This window comes from Galleria mellonella, unplaced genomic scaffold (assembly GCF_026898425.1).
Source record: "Galleria mellonella isolate WM207_F2 unplaced genomic scaffold, CSIRO_AGI_GalMel_v1 utg55, whole genome shotgun sequence".
In the NCBI taxonomy this organism is placed as follows: domain Eukaryota; kingdom Metazoa; phylum Arthropoda; class Insecta; order Lepidoptera; family Pyralidae; genus Galleria; species Galleria mellonella.
In genome coordinates this window covers 3,723,914-3,736,538 of record NW_026442115.1, presented here as the reverse complement: position 1 = coordinate 3,736,538, position 12,625 = coordinate 3,723,914, and the positions used below count along the sequence as shown (strand labels likewise).

The window sequence follows — 12,625 nt, the reverse complement described above, 5'->3', positions numbered from 1 at the left end:
TTCACAACTGGAACATAAATAGACATTACAATTTTAGTGCCTCTTGTTTATATAAAACAATGCATTAATTGGTGATACAGAATCGATTGTGATTTATAATATTGTATTACAGACCAGTCATTCACATAATAATTGTTACGAAGACTAGGTTATATAAATATGAAATAGCAATCTTGCCAGTAACTTATTACATACATATACTGATATACTAACTATAATAAACTTACTGCCGATAAATGGTTCTACTTAATGGAGCAAATGAAACTGCCGTTGATGAATCGCTACGTGTTTGCTGGGGGAGATATTTTTATATGAGAGACGTTATTGGTATAAAAGTAAAATTATTTACAAATACAACGTACTACATATTATGTATTTTGTTTAATCACAAAGTTTTAGTTTTTACTCTTTTCACACCTTTCAACACTTGTGAAAAAAATGTAATAAAGTGAGATTAAATCAGGATAATGTCAAACTTTAGCAACTGTTAAACATGGATATCTCACAATAAGAAGAATTCATACCTAATCTAGTATTATTGGGATTGTTGGTAATGGGGTCTAACTGACTTATTGCTAGCAATACACCCTGTCAGGTCGACCTCCACGCGATTTCCCCTGGAAACCATCGTGGTTAATTCTAGTGGAATTCGTCACAATAGGCTAACTGACCTACTTTCATTGTCACCTATCAGCAATTACTGGTGCCCCGCCAGCGTACACCGATAGCGTAGGCGAGATTACCATTCCATTACCACCCATTAAAAAAAATACCTAGTATGTTTACCACGCTGGTAAAAGTGACACCAGATAACTTTATTAGTTAAATTTCTAATGTTATATAATTTAAAACAAAATATATCTAATATATTTTTCTTGGATTAATGTATAATGCAATGTTCACTTTCATTGAATATTATTCTAATAAGTTATTCTAAAAACCTATTGACGACCTCGGCACTGTAACGTCCGATGCAACGTCCTTCATGTTGCGAGTTCTCTCCCTCTCTACACAATACATGCACAAACATTTGTATTTATATCTACCTACGTCTATTCGACGTTTACTACTCACTGACTACCCATAGAACATGTTCTGCTTAGTTAGGAACTAAATGACGCTTGCAATATGTCCATATTTATTTATTTTATACTAGTGATCCGACTTGTGTACAAATAAAAAATATCTAAATTACAGAGAAATCTTATTCAAAATTAATTATGTAATATAGAAGAATTAAGCAGAAAAATAAACACGGACTAAGACTTCATTTCATGCTACTTAAAGATTCCTCACAGAAACATTTGCAACCAAGCAAAATCAAACAACTACGAAAGTCAAACGTACCTGTACAGGTACACAGTAAATATACTGAACCGACTACAGTCTATATATAATACATAGGTATCCGTACTTGTGATGACGTTATATAGGTATATATCTAAACATGACGCCAATGTTGACACAGCAATAAGTTACTCAGCGATATCATCAGCTATAAACGAGCAATGTTCTGTGGTAGATTTCTACATAATATATGTACCTACTACAGCAATAACTTGCTATATTAGTAATATCTTCGTTATTTTAGCAGATTACATACTTTATATTAGATATACAAATTTTGAAACTAAATTAATAAATTATTAAACTTAGATATGTTCAATACATAATAAATAATACTTCCAACTAATTGACATATTTATTTTGATACTTTCTCTCGAAGTAGGAAATTAAATAACGTAATAAACACAAAATACTGTCGATGGAAGAGCCTATGGCGTAATAAACCAGAAAAGTTTAACTTTAAATTGCTTATTAATTAAAATAAAAAAATAACTAATAACTACTAACAAGTTCTTATAACTTCCATAAAAATTGTGGATAAAAATAAAAAAAATATATGATTAAATGTAAACAATATAATCAGGTTAAACTATAAAATGTATAATATAGGGAATGGTTTAGAAATGTTCAAATAATAAGTTAAAACAAGCTAAATAAACCGAAATCTATTAATATTACCAAGCTGAGAACAGTGTTTGTCCACCGCTTTTAAATTTAGTCATGCTCCAGAATTAAAACTTACTACATTACATTACAGGACTATGTCATAAAAATTAAAGAGTAATTATTCTGATTGATTGAATTAATGCTTGAAATACTTATGATTCAAGATAAGGTTATGTAACGCGCACACCATGTGACCGAGTACTTTTGTAATCCAGGAAAAATGAAAAAAATCTGTTTCAACTAACCTTATTTATATGTTACCACGGATAAATAATGTATCTGTATATTCGTTACATATAAAATAATCTATTTATAAATGTTGTATGCAATGGTGGACTTATCTCTGACAGAGATCTCTTCCAGTATTCTGCATAAATAATAATTTTCTCTATGTACCTAATTAAGATTTCTATTATTTTTCACACAGGCACGTAATTGTATTTACATCAAAAATATAGTACATTCTAAAATGGTATTTACGACAATTCCACTATGACACAATTTTCTTTAATGAAATGCGCTCTATCTGAGTAGCTATGTCAAGTATCAATTCTTTCTTCATGATAATGACGAAATGAGAAAACAATAATTTAACAAGTATTAGCTTCCAGAATTTTGTAAGAGGCATTCAGATCAAAACCATATACACTAACACTAAAGATAGAGAACTCCAAATGAAACCAAATCTGTCAAGGCGACTGCCCATCGTAATAACAATACACATAGTTACAAAATTTTACTTTTTGAAATTTTCGGAAGTTTTTTTCACTTTTCCTTTATATTTTAAGACTGTGAATTCAAATCTACCAGCCGTTTCTATCTATCAGCTTTTATTTTTCGTACACAGCTTTTTTATGTTTTATGTGAGGGTAGGCGCATATTCATGAATGTCTACATCAAGGAGACGTTGTTTAAACGATTCAAAGTGTTTCTACTTTATTTGTGGTGAATATGTTTTCAAAAATTATAGAAAATCGGTGACAGTTTTCATAAAAACCGCGTATACCAACTATTTTAAAGTCCAAGTGTGTAATTTGGACAAGCCGAGGGTTCGTAAAACTGTTTGCCAATATTGTGTCATTAGTTTGCGACAATGGTCAAGTGGGAAAAGAAATTCCCTGTTCAAAGTCCCCATGATCTGGCGAAAACCAAAAAAAAACAAAATGATGATTGTTATTTTTGTGTAGTTAATGTAAACGGCATTAATTCAAATAACCGCAGTAAATGTATTTATCCTGATTTACCATCTGCTAAACGGCCAACTTTGATACCTATTCTAGCTCAAGAGCCTATACCACCAGTTTTACCTTCGACATCTGCAGTAGCTTCTTGCCCAATGGAAACAGACGGCATAATAGACGATACATCCCGACCAAAGAACTTTTTAACCAAAACGAGTTGAATGACTGCTAGTTAAGGATGAAAATTTTGTTAAAACAATGAATGGAAAAGAGTCCAAAGCATGAAAATAATTTGTGTCAGTGATGAAAAACTTCCTGAGTAATACTAAAGCACTAAACTATCGAGACTTAATCCAACATTTATGTTATTATGTCTGAAAGATCTTGGTTGCAAACATGAGCGTAAAACTTCATTATTTACACTCTCATCTAGAACACTATCCTAAAAATGTTGGGCACTTTAGTGATGAACAAGGAGAAAAATTCCATCAAGAAATTCGCACCATAAAGGAACGATATAAACGCAGATGGGATGTGCATATGATGGCAAATTATTGCTGGAGTTTGAAATGAGACCTACCACAAGTATCTCATGCAAGAAAATCATTAAAAAGATCATTTTTGACTGCTTCCAAAAATTAAATATTTTTTTATTTTTTATGGTATTAAAATTGGGTATTTTTTTACAAAATTACACGTATGCCATATCTCAAAAACTAAAGTTGATAGATAAAAACGATTTTTATTTTCAAAGTCAGGATGCCATATGTCTACATAAAAGTTAATATTAATTAACTTTTTAATAATTTACATTTCAATAGTTTATATATATATATATATATATATATATATATATATATATATATATATATATATATATATATATATATATATATATATATTTAATGGTAATATAAACAACATAATTGGATAAATTTTTCACTAATAGTTTATACCTACTAAGTATTGTATTTTACTTTCTTAGTCGCCCCTTGCAGATGCTCTGGGGAATGGGGATGAGGAGTAACGACGAGCTATATTCTGCTGTGTGACTACACGGAACCTTTCATGTCACATGTGATAAAATATCATTATTGTTTATTACTGTTACAATTGCACCTAAGTAACTATCGAGGAACAATGATTAAAACAATAAATGTATATAAGTATCGTCCTATACTTAACCTAAAAAAGTTTAAAGTGATGTACAATATCAGAAAATACCGATATTATTCACATATTCAGTATTCAGTTACTTCTTACAACGTCATATTAAGTGATTTAGTTGAAATAATATTTCATAATACGATTACGTTACGATTAAGGTTCGATTTCTCTGTAGAATTAGGACGCAGGTGGCCTGGAGCAAGGAGGCTGCATGCGCGCGCAAGAGCCAGAGGGCGCTTGGCGGGAGCGCGCGGCAGTCAGCATGAGACGCGCGCGGAGTGTCACGGGCCCCTTGCGGCGCGCCCACCCTGCCTCCGGGGCCACCTGGAATGTTCAGGTATTTAACAGAAAATTATAATAAAATATCCGATTGCATTACTTTGCAACAATGTGTAACCTACCTACCTAATAGCATTTTAAAGCCTTCATAGAAAATCTAAATTTTTTTAATTCTTATGTTTATGCAACTCGTGAATGTAGCCAATGGAAGATTACGACTCAACAGTTGGCTGAGGACTTGTTGCGCAGTCACACTTTGAGTGGAATACATTAAAACTATTGTCTTGTGAATAACAGGATCCCTGGGCAATTAACGAAAGCAGAACTATAGAAATGTCAACATGAGTTCCATAAAAATGCTTAACAGTTATAAAATTTCTTATGTATTGTTAGTATCTATAAATTATGACTATATACTTACAAAAATGTGTAAATTAAATAACAAAACTAATTATTGACATAGTTTCAGTTTTTTTTTTTTTAATATAAGAATAATCACTAATCGTATGAAAAGGACACTCAAAATAAAGCTCTATACTTCAACTCATCTAAATACATTAAGCAATGTAAGAAGCATCATCTATGTATATCATTTTAAGTAGCGACGTAAAGTTGCAGATTTGTTATTCTTGATGAAGATTGGGGATAGTTCAATCGACTGTCCTGATTTCTTTCTACGTGTCCCTACAAAACCATTAAGTCAAATGCCACCTTTTTCTTCCATTTGTTTCTATTAATTATAGAAAAACTTCATATCTCCGGTGTGCAAATGTGTGTATTTAATTCTAAGATATAATCCGCAAAACATGTACTGAATTAGTAGTTCTTTGATAATTCAAATTTAAACTTTTGAATCCAATTTTTATTTTACATAACTGTCTACCTACAATGTTTTTATATTTAGTGCTGTCATATGCATGTAGTTAAATTTTATTTTTATTTGTAAATAAAACTACCTGTAATTGGCATTTTGTTTTTACTATTGTTTTTTATTATAAAATTTTATAACTTTTTTATTATTAATTTATTTTTCTTTAATAAAAAATAAATAAATAAATACCAATGTGCCTAGTTAGAATGGTAATAGATTTTCACCTATCCTATTCTTATGTAGAAAAAGCCAGTCTCCGCCTACGAACGTCGATGTAGGTATAAACCTACAACAACGTTCGTAGGCGGAGACATTCACAATACCGAGGATACAAAGAATATTACTGTACCTGTTACTAGTATAAGAATGATCTTAGATTACTTGAGTTTCTCAGTAAAACCTACCTACTATTTAACAAAAGCATTGCTCTAAAAGATCACACTCTATATCATTATAATCCTAAAGCCTATTGCAAATCTAGCTTTTAATACAATAACTTATGGTTTTTCCATTCCCAAAAAACCCATATCAAAATCGGTTCCGTTCTGAATTAGCGAAGGTATCACGTAACACATACACACAAAACATACAGCTTGAAACCTATTTCTTTCTGTAGTCGCTGCTAAACTAAAACTCTACCATATGAATAATTTTACAACACCAAACCTAATTTTAAAGTTTTGCATTGCATACACATATTTTAAATACACTATCGAGACTTAAGTATTGTATATATGATTAATATTTAAAACAACAGATTTTAATTAAAAAAAACCATTCATTTGTCAAAATTGAATTATTTTATGGTCAAAATTGAATGCTGAGTTAAACCTACTAATTCAATTCGTTTACAGGTGGTCCGAGGCAAGATGTCTTCACAATGCCTGTGGCACGCGTGCCGAGCGCTCTCCGCTGGACTGATGTTGATGTTGTTAGGGGCCGCCATGGCTGTCATAGGTATTTAATATTATTCTATTATTTAATTTTAATAATGTTAACTTCAATTGCAGGTGATCATTTCAAAAAATAATACAGAGTATTCATTATATTTTGATAAAAAAAAATCTAAACGTTGAGCATTGGTTTTTTTGTATTTATAAAATAATTTACAACATTCACCAATTCATATGGCAAAGCCTTAAAAAAAATATTTCACATAATGTAAAATAAATTTTATTTTAATTAGAAATGATGAATCATTAGAGATGAACTCCATTGCCATCAACACGTTTGATGAAGAGAAGTCTCTGTACGAGTACATATATATATATATATATATATATATATATATACTTAAGGAGTGAATTTTAATAAATGCAGTTTGTATCTGTTACTGTAATAAATAAATATAGAGTCAAATATTGCTAAATACTAATAGGTATCATGACATTAATTTAATAAATATTCTATAATCATTACCCATATATAGCCATAGCTCAACTTTCTAATACGTAAGTTTTTAAAATTAGCATTTTGATCATAACATAAAATTACAAATACTTCACATTAAAATTAATTATCAGTTAAAACAGTACCGTGTCATTTTGTAGAACTCGAAGCGCACGCTCACAAATGAGTACGTATACGTAATATAATTTCCTCTTCCTCATCGACTTTTATTACAAATGTGATGCGGTGGAAGCGTAGCGGGAGACGGGTGGTGGTTCCTGTCGGGGAGAACGTGTTCCGTAGTTGACATTTCCTGCGTCAAGCCACATATCTGTATGCAATTCCGTATTATGCATATATATGCATACTGTCAACTGTGTAATGTAATTTGACTATTTTTCAATACATACCTATAATAGATATTAGATAATATACTAACATAGATAATAGGCAATACCACATAGATCTGAGAGAGGAGAAAGGAATTGTTAGTAATGGAGTCAAATAACCCTTACAAACAATATACCCTGTCAGGTCGACCTCTACGTGGTTCCCCCTGTAAACCATCGTGGCCAATTCTAGTAGAATTCGTCAGAATGGGCTAACTGACCTGCTCTCATCCTCATCAGTCGTCTATCATTGGTGCCTCGCCAGTGTATACCCATAGCGCAGACGGGTTACCATACCATTCTCACCCATTAAAAAAAAAATAGATCTAAGATACCTATTGTGCAAATTATTTATTAGGACATTTGTTGCTTTTATTTATTTGCATAGATTCAGTAATTTCTAGGTGCTTATATTTTCTAATATTCATCTCGTTCCTGAAACATTATACATATAAGTATATTAAACATCGCAAGCACCTATAATAATCTCTATAATACCCTTTTCCATCGAGAAGTGTTAACACAAACAATCAATTATGGCTTTAAAATTAATTTAAATTATTTACTAATTATAAAAAAAATGAACACAATGATTTTTATAAACATACTGACGTCCCAATATCATATTTGAAAATATAATTTAATGCAGATTGTAAAATTTATTCTTGATTGTGAAACTATATAACGGTATATTTCACAATCAAGAATAAATTTATGTATGTAAAACACTTTTTTATATTTATCCAAAATAAATTTCTTTTTGCCTTTCAATTGCATTCACAGTTTTCATTAATTGAAACATTTATTACGTTTCAGGTTACTACGCGGACACGTTATCTGTAGCGCAAGAAGTGCGGGGCAACGCAACTATTTCTGTTAAAGACGAAACCCGAGGCTTTCACTTAAACAACCTATCGTACGCGGGTCCTATAGTCATGGGATTTGGAGGTAAGCAAATTATTTTCTACCTAGAAAGTGAATATTTTAATTTTTTAATTACAAAGAATTAAGAACAAGTAGAGATTATTGTAATTCGTTAAGTAAACACCACTGTTTTATATATTTCTACTTTAAACCATAGCTATAAGTAAATAGGTACGTAATGTTACATTATAAAGAGTTTTCTTAGTAAACAAGCAATTAAATTTTCTTAAGCTCTATATTTCCCAATCTACGATAGTCAAGTGTTATATGTATTACGTGTAATATAATGTGTTTTTATATGTTTATTAATAAATAATGTGCTACTAACAAAAAAAATCCATAGAATAAATGAATGAGTATACTTTTATTTACATCAGTATAATAGACTAGATTTTTTAAATATTATCATCACTATTAATCAATTGACATCTGACTGCTGGGCACCGGCCTCTTCCCATATATACGAGAATATGAGCCTACTATTAAAACGCTAAGCTTAGTTTGGTACAGTGTTCAATTTCGTGTTTCACTTTTTTTATTTTTTTATATTAAAACAAAAAAACTGGTATGATTTCCAGGTTTCATCGTAGTGGCGGCGTGCGTGATGACATTCGAAGCACGGGACAGTGCAGCTAAAGTGACGCCGGCGCGGCCGCAGGCGCTGCCGCGGCCGGTGCCGCGGCGCGGGCCGCCGTGCGCGGCGCCCGCCCGCCTCGACCAGCTCGGTGTGTACCGACTGCCGCACGTACTGCCGCTGCCGCATGCCTTACCGCTAGCACCCATACACAGATATCGAACACCACACGCAACCAGGTACGACCACCGACATACGCTGTCTCAATTGAACTGAATTGAAATATACTCGTATTGTAAACTATAATAATACAAAATTAACATTTAGCGTCCACCATATTTTTTTATAGATTAATTATATTTCTATTCGATTTAATTTGAGACAGATTTTACAATTACAAATTTAACATTTGACCCAGTAGTTATGCTAACCTTTTTGCTTATAAAGTACTTACATGGCGTTTCGTCTTATCATTGTTCCCATATCCGTTATTCACTAACATTATTATTAACAGATAAGGATGAGAATCGGTAGTTCAGAACTACTTATTTATTGACTTACATAAATTTCAATATTTATACTGAATAAGTGATTTAAATGATACTTTGGTTTCAATACAAGCATTATATATAATTCCATCCATATCTGTAAGCCTACCACACAGACGTCAAGTGGCCTGTTGTAATCCGTCAATCGCAGGCTTCTTGAGAAAATAGGGCAGTGAGTGTGTATGGCACAGAACGGCTGATGACAAAGTGAAGGGCCGCACTCGATTCGGCTCGGCGCCCGACTTGCGTAGCGGCAGCACGCGCGCCGCTCTGCCGGTTAGCGCTCTACGCCGGCCGCTACGTCGCTACGCGCTCTCCGTAGACGAGCCGCCGCACTCTGCAGTCAGGTAATCGTAGCTCGTAGCATTACCACATCTCCATTTCACTACTTCTGCTTGGAATCTATATAATTATTTAAATTAAGATTTGTAGTTTTTCTTATTTATTTTTTAGTTATTTATAAACCTTACCAACTTATTGCCTTTACAATATAAATGTATTTATTAATATAAATAGAGTGACTAAAGTTTTCTTTCTGCATTATTATAATTGTAAAATTTTTTAATGAAGTATTATAAACGACCGAACGATCTTCATGGACATTTTATACATGGATGAACCACATTCTGGATTTGCACGTAAAATACTTTTATCTTAATTTACGCTATCAGTAAGTAAAGTCGCAGTACGCACTGCTTCATGTTTACACGTGCACCTTACAATCTTAAGAATAGTAAACTCAGGATTAATTATACTCTATTTATGTTAATAACATAACTGAGTACATACATGTACAATGTATATATAATATACAATATATAGTAAAAATAATGATATATTTTCTGTAAATTATAAACTATCAAAGCGTAGTACGGAGGTCCGGTAGTTATCATGAAATATTTCATGGTTATCATGAGGTATCTCCGTACTGCGCTTTATTTAAGCATAGATACAATTATGTATTAGCCATAAAGTATAGAAAATGTCCTGTAACAGCGCTAGCGCAGCGGAGTCAGAGTGCGGCTCGCAGTCATCGTTGGCGTTGGACTTGCACGGTAGCGGCGCTCGCGGCGGTGTCACGCTGCGCGTGCGAGACAGCTCGCGGCGCCGCCCCCTGGCGCGACAGCAACGTCTTCGCGATGACACTATACATCGTTAGTATTAGCATAACCTAGCTATCGACGATAATCGATAGACTCCGTAGCGTAATAGTGAGCACATTGCTTGGGTTCGATTCCCGATCGGGCCAATTTAGGCAACGAACTTTTCTAAATTAGTTCCGATCTAGGTGTGACCCTCAGATGTTCGTTACTAGATTCTTCATAACACAGGGTTTCTATCTTGAGAACCAGACATTTATTATTATTATCGTTTACTAATGAACATTAGTCATATTTTGCCACCAAGTGCGATCCTGTGCTACATACATCCATTTTCCTTTGTACTGAATTCTTGCAACATTAATTGCAACATAAGATTATTCATATTCTATTTCTAACACCTAATTCACTATTACACTACGTAACATGCAAACTTATGTATAAAGAGTAGCAGTAACCACATTCTATTCTATGCATTTACAAGCTTGAAAGTTTTGAATTGAAATCAATAACTACTTTTGAGTTCGTGGTTCAGTTCATATATATATATATATTGTTACTAAATATGATTTAATATTTTATTTCTCCAAATGTGACAAAACTTCGAGATTAAATTTAAATCTTTATCTATAGAAGGTATTATTTCTCTTTGCTCTCAGGTTATTATCATCTTTAGCATATTTATATAAAAAATTAACCGTGACCTACTAAATTGACAGCAGAATATACTTAGTGTGAGAGGATAAAATTATTTTTAGAACTAATGAACAATTAGTACAAACTGTTGCTGTTAACTTTGACTGCCTAGTTATTCAGTATATTTTTTTATTCACAGCTACACCAGGCGATAGTATTAGCAATATAAACAACACTACAGAAGAATCGATAACGAGGTACCTTTTCAGTTTTTTTTTTTTAATTATTACTTATTTTATATCTACTACTTATTTAACAGCAAATGCAATGATGACATTTAACAATAGAAAAAAGTTTTAAAGATGATGATTATGTTTAATTTGTCATAACACATTCTAAGTTAAAGTCCCCCGCTGTGTTTGTCCCTGTATTTTTTTTTTTTTTGTATATGATAATCATATGAATTTCAATATGAATTACTCTACCAGATGGATTGATCGAAGAGAAAATGAAAATAAACATTTCATAGTTTTTGTTAAGAAAGTCTGAAACTGTTCCTCATTCACAAACAGTTCTAATATTCATTTGAGTTTTAATGCTTCCATTATCGTTATTTGAAATTAATTTTTTTATTGGTCCTGTAATATTTTTGTTATTTCAATCAATTTAAGTACGAAAATTATTGTCTATTAAAATAATAACAATAATCTTGAAATACTTTTTAGTTCTGTAACTCGTAATAAAAACAAATATAATTAAAGTCTCATTTTCTTTACGCCTCGTTTTCAGGTCAAACGACGAAGAGGTGGAAAATAAAAATTCAGTAGAAATGGTACATTTGTGTGGCGATCCGAGCCGCACTAGAAGCGCTCCGCCGTCGCCCCGGCAGGACCTCACTTCTTCGCCGGTCTCACCCTCTTCGCACGTCACTGACACTTGTATACTGATAGAAGAGCCAGCTATAGAAGAAGCTGCGGAATCCCCACCATTAGACAAATGAAAACAAGACATGTCTCGGGATGCCGAGACGTTGGATACCGCTACGCTCATTAATAAAGACCCTTGTTGATATTTTGTATGAAATATACAAATTTTTTAGTTATTCTTTATTATAGATACTTAATAATTTATTGTTAAGTATGTCCACTTGAGGGCTTTTCGATGTGTCTTCGGAAAACGACGACAATTATCTATTTTTTAGATCCACTGTTGTAATACCTATATTATGATGTTGTTTAGGAATGTTTATGACCTGTATACATTAGTTGTAAGGCGTTGTATGACGGAATCCATAGGATGTAATATTTAGAAGTGGTGTTATTGTAGATTATATATTGATTGATGGACTTAGTTGGTTGTAGGTATTTGTTCGCGAGAATTTGTGGTAAATCTAGGAAGCGATATTAATGTGTAAAGAACATAAAACGATACATACAGAGGGCACGTTACTTTTTATTACAGCGTAAATAACTATACATATCAAAATGAAATTTAATTGATATTTAAGTAATAATTATTAAAACAACCCTTCTTTTAAAAATCACTTAATCAATT

General features: G+C 32.3%; 1 protein-coding gene across 1 annotated transcript; it reads left to right on the top strand.

Moving 5' to 3' along the window:
* Positions 1-4,514: 4,514 nt before the first annotated feature.
* Positions 4,515-12,625, top strand: LOC113521445 (uncharacterized). The gene is made up of 8 exons (XM_026906973.3): positions 4,515-4,698; positions 6,366-6,468; positions 8,106-8,237; positions 8,792-9,026; positions 9,527-9,682; positions 10,332-10,489; positions 11,271-11,328; positions 11,861-12,625. The coding sequence occupies exons 1-8, from the start codon at positions 4,573-4,575 to the stop codon at positions 12,069-12,071; spliced, it is 1,179 nt and encodes a 392-aa protein (XP_026762774.3). The 5' UTR covers positions 4,515-4,572; the 3' UTR covers positions 12,072-12,625.

Bases quoted from the DNA above. Each gene is read 5' to 3' on its own strand.
- LOC113521445 (XM_026906973.3), top strand. From the start codon at position 4,573: ATGCGCGCGCAAGAGCCAGAGGGCGCTTGGCGGGAGCGCGCGGCAGTC. The intron at 4,699-6,365 runs GTATTTAACAGA...ATTCGTTTACAG, and splicing joins GGGCCACCTGGAATGTTCAG to GTGGTCCGAGGCAAGATGTC. The intron at 6,469-8,105 runs GTATTTAATATT...ATTACGTTTCAG, and splicing joins GGCCGCCATGGCTGTCATAG to GTTACTACGCGGACACGTTA.